Source organism: Nothoprocta perdicaria, unplaced genomic scaffold (assembly GCF_003342845.1).
Source record: "Nothoprocta perdicaria isolate Ctin4 unplaced genomic scaffold, notPer1 scaffold_54, whole genome shotgun sequence".
Taxonomy (NCBI): domain Eukaryota; kingdom Metazoa; phylum Chordata; class Aves; order Tinamiformes; family Tinamidae; genus Nothoprocta; species Nothoprocta perdicaria.
Window position 1 is genome coordinate 4,171,935 of NW_020455799.1, and position 20,800 is coordinate 4,192,734.

General features: G+C 37.8%; 1 protein-coding gene across 1 annotated transcript in view; it reads right to left on the reverse strand.

Moving 5' to 3' along the window:
* Positions 1-2,100: 2,100 nt before the first annotated feature.
* SYT14 (synaptotagmin 14) overlaps positions 2,101-20,800 on the reverse strand; it is a 64,565-nt gene continuing 45,865 nt past the window's right edge. The window contains exons 5-9 of the mRNA XM_026048445.1: positions 17,734-18,002; positions 15,795-16,244; positions 6,045-6,234; positions 3,688-3,744; positions 2,101-2,590 (exon numbers count right to left, since the gene is read on the reverse strand). Coding sequence (XP_025904230.1) covers positions 2,277-2,590; positions 3,688-3,744; positions 6,045-6,234; positions 15,795-16,244; positions 17,734-18,002 — 1,280 coding nt within the window. The 3' untranslated portion in view covers positions 2,101-2,276. The remainder of the gene's footprint in view (positions 2,591-3,687; positions 3,745-6,044; positions 6,235-15,794; positions 16,245-17,733; positions 18,003-20,800) is intronic.

Sequence of the window (20,800 nt, forward strand, 5' to 3'; positions counted from 1 at the left end):
AGAAAAAATATGAGACAGCTACTAATACACAACTTTCAGTTTTAGTAAATAGCATTCCAATAGCCACAAAGAAAATGAGTAAAAATCCTTTTATGTCTGTTGAAAAACTGCCTTTTATGGCAGTTTGGGCTCAGGCATTTGACTTATGCTTATAAAAATAAGGTTGATTTTTGTTAAATTCTACACTTAACATTTCATTTCACAACCTGGATAACGAAAAGGACTGAAATACACAGCTTGTATTAGTGTAAGACAATTTCTGCTTAAATAAAGTTGGGATTATATATTTTTAGTAGATAAGGCTTCTGCAAATGAAGCAATAATACAATACCAAAAAACAAGTCATGTAATAAGGTGTTTTAAATCTTTAAATCAATAAAAACTGAAAACTTGGTTCTCCAAATAAACCCTTCAAAAGGCACCAAATAAAGTAGGGAATGGAATTACAATATCCTTCAAAAAGGACCTTGTGAAATTGTTAGCAATGTGAGAATTGGAGTATCAAATGAAATATCATTCTTATAATATACTCACTGTCTGCAGTCTCACTGTACTTGACTGTATACCTTAAAGCCAGGACTGTTAAAAGGTATTATAAAGAAATTTAAGAGAACAGTATTTGTCCTAATGAGAACGCTCCAGACTATCACTAATTCTCACACACACATACAAATAAAAATATATTAAAAAAAAACAAATAAACAAACCCACTTCACTCTTCTACGCAGAAGTGCTGCAATAGCCACTTACTACTATGAGAAGTAAGACATTGTTATTTATAAGAAATATAGATTTCCTTGCTTTCCATATAGTAACAATTAAATGAAACTTAGAATTACAGACAATATGAATGGGGAAGCCTTTTAAAAAGCATTTACCCAATAATCCACAACTTCAGTAACCTGAACCGGACCCGGCAGTCAGCAAGTTAAAGGTGCCAGTAGTCAAAGTGCTAGGGCCGAAGGGGGAGCCCAGGGGCACTGCTCCTTTGCTCACGCCAGCAGAAGCTGCAGGACTTTGTGAAGGCCAAGTTGCAACTGCGTCATCCTGACAAAGCTGCAGCTCCCAACCTGAACGTGGGCAAAGCAAATTGCTCCTTTGGGTGCCGGTGTTCATTCAGTTGCTGGCAGGTTACTGGGAAAAAAAATTACTTGCTGATGTTCTCTTCTCTGAGAAGAAAGGTTCAAACTCCTGGTCTGCTCTCTGCTTCCACTAAACACCGTACAGCAATCCCTAAAATAGTTCCTAGGTGGCTCAAGGGGCCGGCCGCCTCAACCACAGTCTCAGTACTTCTCCTGTTTGTTCTGAGAAGCTCAACTGCCGCCACTTCCTCCGCAGTCTTCTAACCTACATAGTGACATTTTAGAGAAACCCATATCAACTTGTTTAATGAAAAGACATTTTAGTAGAGTCATCCTCTGTGAGCTTCCTACATTGGAATACATGAATACAGGAAGTGCTTTCAACAGAAAGTTACACAGTTTTACAGTACAACCTGTCTAAGGAGATTTGGAAGGGACCAGGCTAATGACCTGGTCTCTTTGGATTAGGCAGAAGTACAGGCAAGAGGGAAAAACCCACTTTATGCCATATACAGAGCTTATTCCTGTCACAGATTGAAGAAACACTTAATTTATGTCAAATGATGCTCCAACGCTAAAATTTTCCAAACCAATCACATATTAAAAATGAAAACTTAGTTGCACTAAGCTCCTGGAAAGAAACTCAGTGTAAAACAACAGTATATTCACATATGCTATATTACTAAATGTTCTTATCCATTTTTTTTTGTTGTGTTTTTTTCTTTTTTTGCTATACAGATCAATAACTTTTTCTCATAGTGCAAATTATTGACCCTTTATCTGAATGCAGGCAGGTCGGAAGTATGAGAGAGAGACTAAAAAGAAAGTACACAAGGAGGAACTTGCAGTAATTTGGAGAGTCTTACATAAAATACCTCAGAATGGAAAAACACAAAACAAACCCAAACCAATACAGCATCGGGTGGAAGGGGGAGGGACTGCTAGCATATCTGTGTAAAGTAAGGGTTCTGTGACACCAAAGTGTGTCTGATACTATGCAAAGATGACGTATTAATTCGCTCTGTTCTGCATGTTGTGCACTCTTTAACATGGAATGTTGACTTCAATTTTCAATTCTTTCTTCCACAAAAAAATCTCTTGACTGCGACCAAACGATGATCTTCTCAAAGATGTTGTCTTTCTCAAAAGACAAAACTCCCTTAAACCACAACTGTACTTTGCACCATCCATCCATTAGGATTCGAGTAAAGTATGCCATCTACATACTTGCTGTCCTTTAGATTCCTTCATTTCAGTCCAGTGATTGAGTTCATCTTCTCCTGAGCTGTTGAGACCTAAGGAAATCCACCCTATCATCTCTTTTCGCTTCATGCTGCGTTTATTATATACAGACAGTATGAGTGTCACATCTGAGAGCTGAAACAGGGCCACTTGAAAAATGAAGGTTTCTTTGTACACTGGATTTGGCTGCCCTCGACGGATTGATGTTTTGCATTTGGACATCTCTTGCCCCATGGAGTTCAGCAGTGTTAATTTAACATATGTATCTACAAAAGAGAGCACATTTTGGAACGTCAGATTTCTGTGACAAAAGGGTTGGACAATGAGATGTATGCAATGTATTATATAAGGATATGGTGTATACCAGGTTGATTGCACATAGCTTACTTTAGACACATGAAAAAGATGACAAAAGCAAAATATTACAAGCACGATAACAAGTTAACTAGCTTCTGTACCAGGTAAATGGGTTACAGGTATACCCCATAATCCTCCTGCCCATCGCCCCCCTACTTGCTCTAAGCAAACTCAAATTGCATTAACACTTAGCAAGCTCCAACTAGCCACAACACCGTAAAGCAAACCACTGAACTCTCAGAGAAGAATAAACAAAGTAGAATGAAGACAACTAATCAAGAGAAAAAAAATAATGCTGATGTGTAGCGATAATATCAACACAGCCAGAATGGAATGCTTAGAAATTATCTCTGCATGGATGTGGTTTCTCACTTTTTAAATTATTTTATTCATATTTAAAGAGTCAAATGTAGCCAAGGGTATTTAAAGGCGGAGGCTTACACAATACAACATACCTCTTAGCTCCTGAATTCAGGACAGATAACATTTACTACGTCTTTAAAAAGAAAAAAAAGTTTCTGCTTAATTTATTATTGTTGTTTAAAACATTGTATACTTCTCTTTGGAAGTACACTTAAGAAGTCAACGAGGGTAAATGTGGTTAGCATACTCGAATTTCAATCTTTGGATACAAATCCTTATTTTTAAAGCTGTCCTTTTTATGGGACTAGAAGCATCAAGCCATGCTACTGTGCACTTCAGAGGTACAACTGGTTTTAAGAAATGTAAAGTTGTACGAAACCTTAAGAAAAATGATTCTTTCATGTTAATGAATAATGTTGTTAAGAGACTGGAGTCTCACTGCATGTTTTCACTGTGCAGGTACACTGAAATCCCATCATCCATACTCAGAGATGAATGCAGCTTCTGCATTAAAGAGTGCCACGGATAATAAACATATACTTTTGTAAACCAATATGGTAGGCAGCCGTGGATAGCTTTACTGCTGGCAAGTTTTCTTTTGCATGAAAAAGACAACATCCAATTAGTCGCTACAGGAACTCACCTCGGATTATATAAACCTGTCCACCTATCAAGTGTTTTAGACAACAGAACAGTCCGTCTGACAACAGGGGGTGGAAAGCAGTAAAAGAAATAATGACCAGATGTCAATAGTTGGGTGAGAGAGGATTAAAGGTTAAAGTTTAAGAGGAAACACTATTCACTGGAGCAGATGAACACAAAAACTCAGCAGTAGAGATCAGGAAAAGGATTGAACAAAAGGATTGTTGGGTAAAATTTAATGAAATGATTTTTTTTTGTGCAGTTTTTGTGTAATCTTTAACAAAAATTACACTGCTTACATAGTGGGATATCTAGCACTAATAGCAACTGGATTTTAAAGCACACTGAACATAGAAAGAACCATGCAAATGATTAGGTTATAAAAGACCAAGTAAAAATCACTGTATCCATTTTATCAAGCCTCATACTTTTTCATGCAAACTCCAGCATATTAAGAAAAACTGCACAGAGTACTTATACTTCATATACTAAAAGCAACGAAATGAAAAATCATTGAATTGAAATCTAATGCTATAAATTCATATTGGTTTTGGTCTTAGCTTTTATCATTCACATGACATGATTGTAATGCCTCACTTCTCAAACAGTGCTGGACCTGGTCACGAGAATAAGCCTGAAGTAAAATCTATAGAACCAAGGGACATTCTAACATCAGCTCTGATTGCTTACAGAAGTTGGCCAATTTGCTTGCACTCTGCTCTTGGATAAGTTACTACATATTGTACATGCAAGGGGATGGCAGTATAATTGTATGAACAAGAGCATGGCAGTATACACTATCAAGAAGTAGAAGTGTAGGATTCGATACTGATTTGCTTCAGGAACACTTCACAGTAATTGTACAGAATCCTCTGGGCGACAGGAAAGTTCACTTGTGGGGAAAACGAAAGTAATTGCTGTCCTTTCCAGGTAGGTTCTCGGGAGGCAAACAAAACTTGAGTTGCACATGTGCTCTGCAGCTCTCCTAAGGGTTCGCGACCACCGACAGTCCAAACTACAGGTTTGGTCAGGAATTTCATCACCTATGAAAGCCTATGTGCCCGAGTCTCCCTTCTGTAGGAAGCGGAGCACAAAGAGCAGCTGCTGCATCCCCACAATGCACTTTCATCTCGGCAGCCCCTTCTCTCCAGACCTTCTTTGCCTTTCATTCTTTCCCCTGCCTCGGTGTATGGAGCCTTTCTAGCTTTCTCCATCTCTTCAAGCAGGTGACTCTGGGGCAGCTCCCTAATTACACAGAAGTACCTCACCCTCTTTGACCTTCCTTCTCGAGCCACGTTAACAAAGCCTGGCTACATCAGTGTGAAAAGGATACAAAACCAAAACAGAGTGAGGCCAAACCGAATGTAATTAATGAACAAAACAAAATTTGGGCCAAGAAGGAAAGAGGAACGGTCTCATATTGTGGGGCTCGCTGCTAAAGTCTGAAGACAAGCTGCGATGCACAGTCCACTTTTACAGTGTGGGCAGCCTGTCAGGCAACCTGCTGATGCTACAGAAACCTGGGGCATTAGAAACACAGGAAGAGAGGCCAAACCCTGAGCTTCCCAAGAGAACCAAGAGGAAGAGGCCTGGCTACAGTTTATGTAAGTCGCACTGATGATCTTGAAAGCACTTCCTGCTTTCCCTCATCACTAGACTCTCGCCGGCTGTAGCAAGGAACTAAAGATGGAGTAAGAATATTCTGTGCATGTGACATATTCCATCTGGCTTAAATTTACAAGTATATAAAGTTGACAGCTATTTTGGACAAATGTATTTTTGAATGAATGTTTGAACACTCAGTTTAAGTCCCTTCTGATGATGAACGTTCCTTCTCTTGTACTATATTTGGCCTAAGTCACAACTGGGTTCTTTGTTATCTTCCCTGACATTCCCAAATTACGTACGTTACCTTCACATATGCACAAGCACACGTGCAATTAAAGACTGTAGTACCAACTTCCCTAGAAATGAGCTTCCTAGCTAGCTTCCCTAGCAAGAGCTGCTCACTGTGTTTATATCAATATTAGCAAATACTTTCTCTTTAAACACTGCTACTTTCGATTCTTGGCCTGTATGTGAGGCATTAGTAATTGAGCAATTAATTATTAGGGTAAGAGTAATTTATTAGACAGTTATCATGAAAAATTAAAAGTCTTGTCAACTTGCAATTAATATTTGGAATTTTAGAATTTTGCTATTTCCCAGTCAACTAGAAATATAAAACATGAAACAGATTAGTCGATGACTGCTCTATTTCATTTTGGTTGAGTAAGGGTAAATGATAGCATTGACGTCCTCGCTATTGAGAATCCCACCAGTTCTGAAGCATGAGGATGAGAAAAGATTTTCACTCACTGGGTGGTCTGTTTGCTGCCAAGTTTTTGAAGTGGCTGCCTTTTATCACTTCTGCTGATAATCTTCCAGTTGTGGCATTATAAAGGAGGCCAATGAGGATTTCTGGAGCCGAGCCATGTACCAGAGACTGACACGAGGAGGTACTTTCACTGCAGGACACTTCTGACATGCTCATTTGCGAGTCACAGCCCTATAAACAGAGAAAAGTTCTGTGTGTTTTATACAGTTACAATAAAAATTGACTTCCCAGTAACACATAGGAAATTGAGAAAATAGCTGACAATGACAGAAGTTCCATTCCATCAACCAATACAAAACGTACTTCCTTAACATACACTCAGTTCACACAGAGGCAACTAAGACTAATACAGTCTGGAATTAAAATAATTTCTAATTGTGTGTTGCCATTGCTTCATCATTCAGCTGAGAGCAGGAAATGAGAAGCAACCATTACAATTCCTACTTGTTGCCACTGGTAAGATAAGACACAATCTGTTAGCGTCCCTGTGCACATTAAACTTTGGATCCTTTACTTTCCAAAACAAACTCCGAGGATAATAAAGTCTAGGAAATTCTTATTCATCCTTCATTAAGGTTTTTCTCTAGACTTAGAATTTAGTAGCAGCAAAATGGTAGAACACATGCAAAAAGACAAAAACTTACTGTCTAGCTGTCTAGAATATATTAGCTTACAAGGAATTTAACTGATCCAGGGATACAGAATTATAATAGACCCTTTGCCTTGGGCAGGAAGAATATTATATCCTAGCAGAGAGCAAATGATGCTTTAATTTCCATCATATGAGCTTCCAGAAAATTCAGATTTTCCATGCATTCTCACTATTTCACAGAGAGAGAACACCAAAGAAGAGAGGATTAAGAGAGGAATCCAGCACTGCCAGGGATTTCTGACAGCAGCTTTCTGTTGTAGCAGAGCTGAGGAATCAGCCACTTGGGATAAACCAGCTCTAGAGCCTGCCACAGTGCAAGGGAACTCAGGAACACCGCTATGAGTGCGCACTGCTATGAGTGTGCACTGCTGTGAATGTGCCCTGCTATCCGAACAGCCGCTGCCTGTAAACAGCGAGCCAAGGGGCTTTAAACATGGCAAGTACAAAGCATCCCCCACAGTCATCACAAGTTCCATTAGAAAAAATTCACAGTACAATAAAGACTTTTCATTGCAGGACCTAACCATAAAATCGGGGATACTACATATTAGATGTCTTCTCAAAAAATATTTTCCCAGTATATACTTCATTGCTCAGATTGTGGAAACCTAGTTGTTTTGTTGCTTTAAATGAGGTATTCTGGGGTAACCTCAGCTGCTGGGAAGTAACCTGACTTTTTGCTAAGCCCAAAAGCTGCATCTGGACTTATAACAGAAACACTTCAGGTCTCAGTTTAGGAGTTTTTTCTTGTATACAGTCAACATTTTTTTTTCAAGAAAACAGCAAGAAAAGTTGTTACAGTGTTTGTAACAAAGCCTACAAAATGTAGGCTTCCTGACCACGTGTCACATCATAAAAATGAGTTCAAAAATGAAAATTGCTAACTGGTACAAGACAAATACACTTCCATTAAATGAAGCTTTAATCTCATAGCAACATTGCAGTGTTTCCAGAGTACTTTTCATCTTCGTACAAGCTTCGTTCAGCCTACCTGTAAAGCTACATGTAGGCCATGTTCAGAATAGATAATACCTTACCCACAGTGAAACTACACTATAAAACTTACTTGCTTGAAATCATCTGTCTACCTAAGTTCCTTTTTGCAACTCTTCATTCTCTTCCTCTATAAACAGTACATGCATTTTAACATGCAGAAAAGATGACCAAGGCTTCATACCAGCAAAAACCCTTCAAGGTCAGTGAAGTCCTGGAACAGCCTAGTGAGAAATTTCACAGTCTTACCTGCAGATTTTTCAGAATAACTGTGATCAGCTGTCAAGGTATCAATGATCTTGTGGCACAGCAAGGAGCTGAACTGGAAGAGCACTTTAGGTTCTCTCCAGCACATAGAAATCTAGAACTCTAATCCATTTTTTTTGCAATTTAACAATGCAAAAAATATTCTCATTACTAAACACACATAAAAAAAATAGATAAAACGCCCTTCTACTACCTAGTAGAAAGGCCTGTTGTTACTGCTGTGAATTATTGATTTTTAATTTTTCAGTTTTGTAACAAAGAGTTTGTCCTACTGACCTAAACCTTTCCTATATATAACAGCACAGGTCAATACTTTACTACAAAGCTAACCTGATTTTATTGGACCAGCACTTACATGAGTCAGTGCATTTCACTAGATTATAACAGTAATATGCACTTACATTCTACATGAGAAAAGATTATTTGTTCTCCAAAATATTGTCCATGATGACTTCTTTGCATGTATTACCTAGGGAAAAGCTTCTATACAGGAAATATTCTCTTAAGATTTTTCCTACTCACTGAAAACAGAGGCTCCTATATTTGCAACATCATACGTAAAATGCATTTATTTGTCTTCACCATAATTTTATGGAAACAGGATGTGTTACTTACATATTCATCTCCTACTGTTATTTTTCTATACCCTGAAGTTCTAGTTACAAACTCTGCTCTTAAGTCAACCACAATAAATCAAAAGGAATAAAATGGCCATTCTCTAAGAGTAATTAAAAGTTACTTTTCCTCACTGCACAGGTTAAAACCCTGCCTCTGTAGGCTTTACAAAACAAGAACATCCAGTTCTGGTGGGGTTTTGTTTGTTTGTTTTTTCAAAACATACATATGAAAGATAAAACCTTGGTGACAAGCCTTCAGCAACAGAAATTTGGTTCACAGCATACTATTCATCAAAATGTCTTTCTAGAACTTAAAATGTTCCTGTTATACCACTACTTCTTTCTGAACTTTTTGCTCACTACTTCCTTTTACTTCTCTGTCAGTACAACCAAGAGGTTGGGGAAGCAAACGTGAATCCCCATAGGTGGAAGAGGGAACTGAATCCAGGTCTCCAGCATTTTAGACAGAGGTTCTCAGCTGTCTTCCCCACCAAGGCAGGGCTGAACACGGAAGCTTCAGCAGAGCGTGGAGGTGACGAGAGCACTCCTTGCACAGCAGAGGCTCTGGGCTGGCTGAGGGAGACCCAGGGTGCACGGGAGGGAACTGGACCTGGATGCTCCCCAGGCTGTGCTCGAGAAAGCTACCGAGCCCCTTCCTGCGACAGATTTTAAAACACGTGAAAAACTTAGTGCTGAAAGCAGAGCTATGCAAAATAAATAGGAATGTCAAAGAACGGAGTTCTAAAATCTTGAGTTCTGGCACCTAGATCCCACTCACATACTGTACTGGGTGCTTTGATGTTTTTGTGACCGCATGTCTTTGCCTCAGTTGATCACATGCAGGCTGGTGATGCTATTTCCCACATTTACCGAGAGGACTGAGCTACTCAAAGATGAGAAGTCTTCAAATACGTGACAGTCATACAATAAAACAGTCCCTAAATTAAACAAACAATATCCCTTCTATATATTAATACTTGCAAGAAATACCATGCCGTTGTTTTTAAAAGCATAACTCTTAAAATAAATACAAGGCTTTTCACAATTCTGCACAATATATTAGCAATTCTAGTAAGAATACAGATACCACAAATAATAACTGGGTGCTACCTACCAATATGAAAAGCTACACATGTAGAAATGTACTTTTTCATGCCCTCCAGGAGGGCAATTTTGATTTTATGAGAGCAACTTCAAATGTACATGATAACTTAAGGAAGACAATATACCTTAATTAATAAATACACAGGGATAGCTCTCAAAAAAAAAAAAAAAAAAAGAAAAAGAAATTTAACTATAGTCTGCATGGCACAGATTTGTACTTAGTGACAATAGCACTAATATGATTTTCTACATAATTGTTACAAGCATCATGTAATTAAATGTTAAGAATGTTCGAGATAATAATTTTCACTAGTTTAGCAAAGATTGTTGCTAAATAGCAATCAAATGGAGAAAATAATGTGAAACAAGGCCAGCTTTTAGAAGGTTTATTTGTGTACTATATTTCATTATCATTTTGAAGCTTTTGCAATTTTATATTGGAAATAATTTATTTTAATTGATTGTCCATCTGGATGTTCCTGTTAAAAGATTAGGCTTTGTTAAGAAACACGCTACTGCAAAGTCATCTCCCCAAAAGATCAGGAAGGAAATTCCAATCCTTTTGTAATTGACACTCCTGCACAATAAAATCAAGAGAATGCATAGTATCAGTATTCTGCTTTAAACTAATAATCTGAACTTGCAAACATTCAAATACATATAGTTTTATGCAACCTCAGAAAGATTCAAGCCTAGGAAGGCATCCTTATCTAAGGGAGGTAATTACGTGTGACAGTTTCCTTGATGCAGGTCCCAATTAAGCGTACTGTGCAGTTCTACTCATGCACTCACACTTTATACTATTAATATTTAAGTCAAATTAAATCAGTCATGAAGCTAAATATTCTAATAATATTCCCATTATGTAACTTCAGTTTAGGAAACAAAACATAGTTTGTGTAAAGTGCTACGCTTTAACAGCTGATAGAATTTTGTATTCAGAACTTCAAAATTAAAATACTTCTGAGATTAAATATATTCAATAGTAATGGTATTATTCACATAAAGTATGGATTGTTTCAGTTACTAAACCATCATAAATGTAGCTTAAAATCAGATGATTTCAACAACTGATAAAATGATCATTTTTCCATCAAAAGCTTCTGATCTGCCTTGCTCTTTACTCTCAAGAAAAAAGTTTCCATATTCTTAAAAAACAAGTTGTTTTGCCATAGGCAGAACACTAGAAAAATGCAGATCAAATTAAAAAATTAGGATTTCATTAACTACAGTCAAGGAATAAAAACCCTAGAAACCTCTATATCCCAACTTTAACTTACCATCAAACTTATGTAAAACTTCCTTAATTCCATTCAAACCTTAAATTCAACCAAACAACTGATATGAATTTATGTGTACAGGCTGAGGAGACATTGCAATCTGGCCAGTTCCCTCTTGAGACACTTTTCAATCCTTCACGGAACTCCTCACCTCCCATGGCAGTAAAGAGTTATCATCAAAAACTGGCAGCATTTGCAGAAACCAGCCAGTCACTTTGCTCCTGATGGACAGAATGACTGCAGTTGCCTGAGAAAAGTCCTGTCCATAAAAAAAGCCTGGACAAGTATCTAAAACTAATCTGTGGAAGCATCAAGGTTACTGTGTATGGTGGTGAAACATTCTCATTGTGTCAATGCCTAACCAAGTGCTTCTTGGATGAACAGACCAATTACATGCCACAATTTGGCATGAATTCTGAGACATATTTGCAGAAAACCAGGAAAAGCAATTAATGCTGATTTGAAAGGCAAGCAATTTTTAACTGAGGCCATTAAACTCATGGAGTGATAGGTCCTTACCATCTGGGTCAGACCTCACCTGCCTTCTAGGAACTTGCACCCATAAGACCAGTGCAGACGGATAACTGGCTCCAGAGCACTACAGCCCCAGGATTTTGTGGTTTTTCTCCCCTGTTGCCATCTCACCCAGGTGAAGCTAGCACTCCTTCTCACCCGAGGGGAGCAGTGCTCCCGTAGGGAATGGCCACACAACACGTGAGGCACCCAGGGCGCCACGGAGGCGGCAGGTTCCGCTTCCAGGAGGGGCCAAGCCGGCCGGGCAGGGACACTGCGGCATGTGCCAAACACTGCCAAGCCCTCCTGCAGCCTCGGGAACAGGATCGCCTCTTTCCAGTCACTTAATAATTTTCTTCAGGGAATTCCTTTCCCTAATGTGTCAGAGAACTGCTACTGATCCTTTCTGTCTTACTGCATGGTAAATTGCTAAGTGCAGCAAGCCATGGTCAGGATAAGAATGTTCTCATCGTTAAGGGATAACTGCCCCTTACTTTGGCAGACATAACTTTATAAACAAAATAAAAGCACTTATGCACCATCACATAGGAATCCTTAAATAAATTTACTTTTAGGTATATTTTCCATTACAAAAAAAAAGAGTTTTATGTGAGTCTCTTAGAAAAGCCTTAGTTATTTTCTCCTTGGTATCATACTGGTAGTCACTACTGAGTAAAAATACATTACTGTGGAGGAAATATATGAATTTGAATATTTAGCCTTCCCAATACAATGCTGAATGGCCCATAGCATAGCAGAACAATAGTAAAATCACCAGAGGTATAAAATATTAGCATTTGCACCAAACCTGACAGCTCTGCTCTATAATGAATAAAGAATTCCCTGGAAGACAAGCCATTTCAGAAAGCTTTTTTCAACTGAGAAATATCAACTGAAGAAAAAAAGAAGGCTTAATATACATCTATTAGGAAGAATACTGAAGATATACCCTGTGTAAAGGGTGACATGGAATAAATTCCTTAGGCATAATGCACAAACAGTGCGATCCCACATGATTAACCATTGTCCCCAAAGTCTACAGAGAGAGCGAATGTGCAGTTTTATACATTACAGGCATAAATGCCCTAGTGCACTTAAACTGTAACTATTTGCCAAGAATTCCAGATATTTACAAGATATATATATATATAAAATATATATATATAAATCCTTAAGATACATATGACTCTCTACCTCGCCCATTTTTTGCTCCCTATGATATGATTCCTAAAGAAAGTTAAATTTAACTCTTTACAGCAAACATTCCCTTATTAGCAATGAAAGATCAGACATGACTACATTTACTTAGCAAAAAAAGATATATATTTTGAACCAATGCTATTAACCAATGTCCCCAGGCTAATGGGGACTAGGTGGCAGAGCAGAGGTAGGACAAGCCCAAAGGAAACCAAGCCTAAACCAAGCCTAAAGCATTTCATTACTCATGGAAATTTGTTTTTCTTTAAGGAAGGAGATTGAAGAGGAAAAGAGAAAAAAAAATCCTTATTTGCATATAACCACAAACACATACATGCAAATACCTCCTCTTATGATTGAGCAACAATTTAGTGAAGGACTGTAAGACAAATGGCAATAAGACTATAGATACAAGCTGCAAATGCAAGAACTGCATACTAAATACAAAGTCGAAGGCTGAAGCATAGAGTGAAAACTTCCAGGACGCACAAGGATACAAACTCTTCTTAAGCAACCATAAGGCAAATGATTAGCAACTAAAATGTATTAATACAGCACCAGGCACAAAAAGAAGCAAATGAAATACATTTCTGCAGAAAAGATTGCCATAGCTGTTTCAAAGGATTAGCAAGTTTCAGTGACAGAAGGTATATTTAATATATTAAAATGTATGTAACAAGAAGCAATGCAATAAACGGGGCAACATATGTGTACAAAAAAAAAAAAAAAAAACCTACAAATACAAACACTTGCCAGCAATAAAACACTCTAACTGAACAAGGTAAATCTAATTCTGAATTTACAATGCATCTGCTTAAGAATTTTCTAATAACAAATATCCTAGAGCAGTTGTATCTCTCCAAATTAAAACAAAAGACTTATTTTAATAAGAAAAGTAGACTGGCATTTATAAATGAATTTATGTATGAATTTCCCCATGCTTAGAAGTTGATTATCTGAACTCCCAAACAACGTGGATGCCCATTCAAGTTATTGAGACAATGAAGGTTCCTTTCAAGCAAGAGGTAGGGCTAACAGAAATCTGCGTGGGCTCTGTTGAAACACACTGGAAAACCTCCTCACCTTCTACCAACATTCTTTAATTGTCCTTTTCTACTTCTTCACAAAAAGAAAGCAGGGAGGTATGCAGATTCCTTGGCCTTGCCATCACCAAAAATAAACAACCTTATTCTCTTATTATCTCTCGTATGAAGAGAGGCTGAGTGAGCTGGGCCTGTTTTCTCTGGAGAAGAGACGGCTCAGAGGGGATATGATTAATATGTATAAGTTCAGGAAGGGAGAATGCAGGGAGGAAGGGGACAGGCTGTTCTCACTGGTGGCCAGCGATAGGACGAGGGGTGATGGCCACAAGCTGAAGCATAAGAAGTTCCGTCTCCAGGTGAGGAGCAACTTCTTTACTGTTAGGGTGACAGAGCAGTGGAACAGGCTGCCCAGGGAGGTTGTGGAGTCTCCTACTCTGGAGGTCTTCAAAACCCGCCTGGATGCCGCCCTGTGCCACATGCTCTAGGTGTGCCTGCTTGAGCAGGAAGGTTGGACTAGATGATCTGTAGAGGTCCCTTCCAACCTTAAATATTCTGTGAATTCTGTGAATTATTCTGTTCTATGATGACTTCCCCAACTTGGTTATACACTCTCTTCCACACAAGCACAGGAAAGAACTCAGTGTGTACATGGGGATATATATCAAAGGCCTAACACACACACTGGACTCTTTCAATTCACTTTGGTAATTTTTTTTTTTACCAGGTCATACTAAGAATACATAAAAAACATACATTTAGCAAGTAAAATTAGAATTTTTTGTTCCTGATTTTGAAATCAGCAAACTCTGCATTACGAACGTTCACACTAGATAAGTGAATCGCTCTGTCCTTCAAACGGATTTGTACTTCTTCAGGAATCATAAAAATAGCTCTGCTCTTGTATGTTGGCCCTCCATCAGATCTATGCTTCAGTCTCAGCATTTACTGATTAATTTACTTTTACTCATTGAATACAATGGCATTTTATTTTGCATGTGTTTTAAAATATGGCTGATTTTTTTTTCTAGCTAATAATTCATATTCAATGAAAATGCCCCCCCTATTTACCCAATTTGCCCATGTTAACTGTATTGCTTCAACTGAAAAGGTGTTTCCTTGCTTTTCATTTTCCTCTTCTTTTTCTTTTCTTTATAGCAAAAGGGGGAAAAAAAAAAAAAAAAAAAAAAAGAAGGATGGAAGCCCTCAGCAAGTCATCATCTTCTTCCCTACCAAAAGCCTCCAACAGTGATTGCAGGATTAGCACAGACTCCTGAAAGATATGGGATGTGACATATCTCCCTTGGAAAGAAGGGAGATTCCTGTGAAACCTCCTGTACCACTGGCAGCTGCCTCCCCACTGGACAAGGGAGTAAAGTGAACATAGACCCAAATCCTATCCCGCTTGATAAAGATACCTAAGTTTGTAATTATCCTATTTTATTAATTAAAAATATTCAAGACAAATAATTAATAAATAATTTGAAAGAAAGAAAGCATTTTATTCCAAGTAAAAAGTCCTTTTAAATTGGAATTATAATTATTTTTTATTATATTTTTCATTTCAGACCAAACCAGAAATTAAATATTTACATAGTTCTAATCTGAAGTTATTAAATTGGCTTCGCACTCTCAAAAGTCCTCTTTCCTGTTTTTCTGCCTTGAAAGGAAAATATCTATTGCAAACAACATTTAATTACAGCAGACAGCAGGCAGTAGTAGCATAGTGTGTTTTTTTCTTTTAATTGAATGGTAAAGAATTTACTGCGATACACAAATATGTATACCACATAGATGTGTGCATTCACCACTATAATTCATAGACTGGAAATCTTTAAGTAATTAGAGACTAGAAATCTCTAAGTACTAAGTACAAAAAATATGGGCAGCTTTTGCAGACAAAAAAAAATGTACCTAAAGAAGCTATCGTGAAATCTTTGCAATTACTGCACTATGACTGTCAAAAAATCCTCAGTGGTTGTGATGACTATAAATATATACAGTACTCTTACAAAATTCAGGACACTGCACGTCACTGCATTCTTATTCTGCCTCATTTAATACTCACAGACACATTGTAAGAAGGCTCCAGTATCACCGGTACTGACATCTTCCCTTGAAGATTCAATTTTGTTAGGTAAAAAATCTTCTCCCCCACAACCCTCTCCTTCTTCATGCGCCGTACGCTGTACAGTCTGAAGCGAACTGCATAATTCCCAATCATCTCTGACTCGATGTGATTAAATTTGAATGTCTCTGTGAAGACAGGGCAGGGGCCCCGCTGGATGCTGGTTTTTGCTCTCTGCTTCTTTATCGGAAGAAGAACTAGGTGCACTTGCCACGAGCTCCCACCTGCCCTGCTGTACGTTGGGACGTCTGTGACAGCCGTCACTGTCACCAGAAGCTTCTGTTCCTGGGAGTCATAGTCAAAAGTCACATCCAGAGTGCCGTATTTAGCTACAGGCTCTGGATCAAAAGGCTTAGGAAGCTGCGAAGATGATCCTCGCGCTGACATATCCTGAAGAAGAAAACAACAACACAAACAAACAAGGAAAAAAGCCTTTATTTCTTTATTTATTGTATTCTATTATTAAAGCTGGCATGGAAATATAAGGATTTTGCTAAGCAGCATGAAGTGACTGTGATCTTTGTTCACTTCGTAAACAAGGTAATTAAAAATTGAAAGTGTGAATGGCTCATTGGCCTAAGGAAAAAATAAAAATAAAAAATTTTGACCTAATCAATACTGCCAAAAAGCAGTATTAAATGCCAACCAGGATTAATTCAGCTGTACTTAAGAGCTCATCTTCTGTTCCCCACATTAAAATACACATACATTTGCTACAGGATGAAACTATTGAAACTATGTGATTTTAGTATGAGCTTATCCACATTTTGAGTTAACATACTTTAGATTGGTGATTGAGAGCATAGCGTGATGCAAGAATGAAAAACAGAAAATACAGTACTTGCAGCATCTGCTGCAGTCAAAGGCTCCTACGCATGTATCAAAAATAATATGGCTTTATTAATGTAATTCCATTAGAACTATGTTTGTAAGACATGTCTATTTTGAACATGCTCTCCGAATTTTCCTTAAGCAATGCCAATCCTGAAACTGTCACTTTAATTGTTGATCTGTTGTGTTTTTTACAACAGCTAGTTTGATAATAATGAAACAAAAATTATTTACAAATACAGGTCAACAAAAGAAATACTAAAAGTTAACAAATAGCCAGAAGTAATTTAAAATATTTAAAACAAACTTATTCCATACTATCAAATATATGCTTGCTTTAAAAATGAATAGTCTTTTTGATACACAAATGTTTTGCTCTTATTTTAAACTCGATGCTATGTACCTATGGGGATTCATTCCTCTGCAAGCTTCATTTTACAAGCTGTTGAGTGGCTATTAAAAAAACAGGCAGCATCTGCCATTCCCCCTGGGTACATCTAGATTATTGCCCACTGTGACAAAAAAGGGAGGAGCAGGGTTTGATCTGCTGAGATCTGTTACGGTTCAGGATCATATATACCCAGTGTCTTCTCTAGCAATGAAGTTCATACAAACTGACCACCAGGCACAGGCCCACAGCTACATGTTGGACAACCCCACACCATCCTGGTAGGCGAGTGCTCCACATGCTGCATTTAATGCCCCAAAGGCCAACACCAACTGCAGCTCTACCAAGAGAGAAACTGCTGCTGACGCATCAAGACTGCTCCTACTGTGCACTCCAAGACTTCACGTGAGGATGCGCCATGGCACCTGTGTAGACCTACCCGGAGAGGTATTTAGAGAATTTGTTTGAAAGCTAAATTGTCATAAATGTAAATATAAAGAAAAATCTGGAGTCTTACTGTATTATTATCTGACAAGCTCCATTTTTTATGGATGAGCTCCAATATTAGCATTCATACCTCTGTAAACTGATCTTTAGGAAAAAAACCCTTCCAAAAGTTTGCACTGCACCTTTTGTTTCAGAACATTCAGTTGTTCTCACCTCTGGACTCAGGACAGCTGTGCTATCGCTTGGAACATCCTCTTCATATCCTTTATTATGGAAGCTTTCTATTTCATGCCCTGTGCTCCCCTCACTCGGGCACTTATATGAACACCTTGGACTGTTGCTACACTGGGAAAATTCACATTTACCATCTCCAACTTCAGAGGGTGTACATGAAAGATGAGGAGAACCGCTATCATCCTGGTAGGGAGGTGGCTGCAGTTCATCTAGTGGAGGTGTTCTTCTCATCCTCTGAATGCAGTTTGCTGAGAATAAATGAAAATTCTCTATTTGAGTATCAAATATATAGTCACAATGGACAACATAAGCTGCTCATGAATAAATACAGCACATATACAACACAGCAAAAAGTCAAGGTTTGAATTCAGGTATACTATCTCACAAACAGCTTCAGGTACTTGGAGGAGTCTGATTCTGTGCAAGTGGGGCTTAGACCAACTTTCCTTAAATGTTTTCCTTTCAAAATGACTCCCTGAAGCTACATTATCAAACTTCTGAACATCTCCCACACAGTTGCTCAACCAAAGAGCTATTCAATGCCAAAGGCAAAAAAAAACATAGCAATAAAGGCTGACATGAGCCTTTGTACAGAAGTGAAGCAGTGAATTTAATGCATGGAGCAGCATTTCAGAGATAAATTCTTTACTACCTGGACAAATAAAGGCTACATACCCAGGGTCTAAAAGTTAGATACTAGGTTAGTAACTGAAGGCAGTGGTAAAAGCATCACAAATAATCTTGTGTTTGGGATGAACATTTGATGCTGACCATCTTTGCTTCTCACTAACACCAGCTAGATGGATGGAACTGCGGTTACACAAATCCCCAGAAAATAAGCCTAGAGTGCCTGATTATAGACACACAAAGTTAATTCCAAACAATTAGATTTCAGTTTTTGATCTCATGTTTTACTATACAGCATTACACAGTTCACTGGAGTTGGGGAAAAAAAAAATAAGGTGTGCAGTAGCTGAAACGAAAAGAATACACAAGGAATAAGACATGATGGCATTTTTTGATGTCTCTCATACATGGGAATAATTTCAACACTTTTGCTCATGTAAGGAATCTACTACATTAATAAAAATATGAACATTAGACCACTATAAACTATTTTGATGTCCAGCTACAAAACCGATTTTCCTTCCTATATGACAAAGCTTGAACATTTCACCATCAAAATTCTGCACACAGCACTTACTGAACAGGATACCATCAGCCTTTGTGTTCTTGCCATCTTTGTTTATCAGTCCTTACAACCTTTAGGTTACATTATAAGAATTCTCCTTCCCCGTTCCCTACTTTTTAAACCCCCTCCTCCCCCTTTCCCCCATTTCAAGTGGTAGGGAAAGAACTGTTAAAAATAAATCCAGTTGTGCTGCCTCTGCTGGATGCCAACCACACAGCCAGGAAAGAGATTCCAAACGCTGAATTCCATATAGTAGCTTTCTGAGTTGGAGATTAAATTTAGGCACCATTTCTGGTTTTACGCCTTTGAAAGGACACTCCAGGTGTAGTCTTAATATTGGATAACACTCTTGGCAATAGGCACATTTTGGTCTAAATGTGCAGACCCTAAAACTTTACAAGTCCCAAATTCTCCCCAAGAACATCAACCTTCTAGCTTACAGTTTGTGGATAAGGGGATAACATTGCTGCACGTCACATGAACAGTTATCCCTTGGGATGAGATTGAAAACTAATGTGGCTCTTGCCACATTGTGGCAATGTTAATAAACACTTAGTTCAGCACTTGTTTAGTAAAAACACCTCATTTTTTGCTCTACTTTCTTTTTCAAGTCTTCACCATACCCACCCATACTGCAGGATGCAGGAACAGCTTCTGGAATCCATCCATAGAGATGGAAAAGCCAAAAGAGCGGGCAGGGAATACTGTGCTCAGCTGAAGTCATTAGTCTAGCAGACATAGGAAAAATCTTACATATGAAACCAAGTTCTTCAGTATAAGCGGCATAGCATTGAAATCGGCATGCAGGAACAGTGAGAAAATTTTATTTTTAAAATATGGAGAGATTCAGGAAAACAAATTTTGCAATATTCAATGTAAATATCTTGTGCCCATGGACATGAGACAGATATCATCTGAGATTCTAAAATGTCTAGCAAAATCCAACGAAAACGATAAAGTGATAATAAATATAAATTGATTATACTGTGAGGAAGGAACTTCTTTTTCATAACTTACAGCATTAAATACTATTTCAAATTCTGAGCAACATTTCTGCACACTGTGGCCAAAAGGCAACAAAAAGCAATAAATGAGACAGTAATTACCATATAGTTATAGACTAGATGACAACTTAAAAATAGTCATAAAGACTTTTTTCTTCACCCTCAGCTTTTCCATAATCTAAAGAGATGGAAGTACGTCTGGGTAACCGTCAACACCATTATTGTCTTGTCTTGTCTTTCCAATGAGTAAATAAATCATGGTGTGACTCACTTTTTTTCATTTTGATGAACTGCATTATATGTCCCTACGGGAAAACTGCACCGGCTGCGTGACAGAAAACGTGCTTTTAACGTAGGCGGGAAAGAAGTGAAGAAAAGACTTTTACCAACCTGCTATCCATAAACGAACAACAGAAACATGAGGCAGATTTTAAATATTTGTTTTTGAACATTCACTTACCAAATAGAACTAATCTGGAAATCGTTAAAACAAATATTCAATACTGTTTTTAAAAATCTGGAGGATACCTTGGTCCAAACACACATAAGCTATTTTTGAACCAAAGATTTATCTTAATAAAAAGATACTGAAGCTTTTATATAAACTTTTGTTGGTGTGAACCATCTCCTTATTTTCTTCTTACCCATTCTAAATGATGCTTTTCATATTAAGGCTCTGAGAATACTGCCAGTATGTGAAGATGTTCTAATGACTTTAGATATCAATGACAAATAACACAGATTGATATAAGATGATGTGCATTTTGCTTGAAAATTACATAGAAGTCATACCAAATCATCAGGTAACATTTTGCATAAGTATGAAACTTAACAACAACCACAATAACAA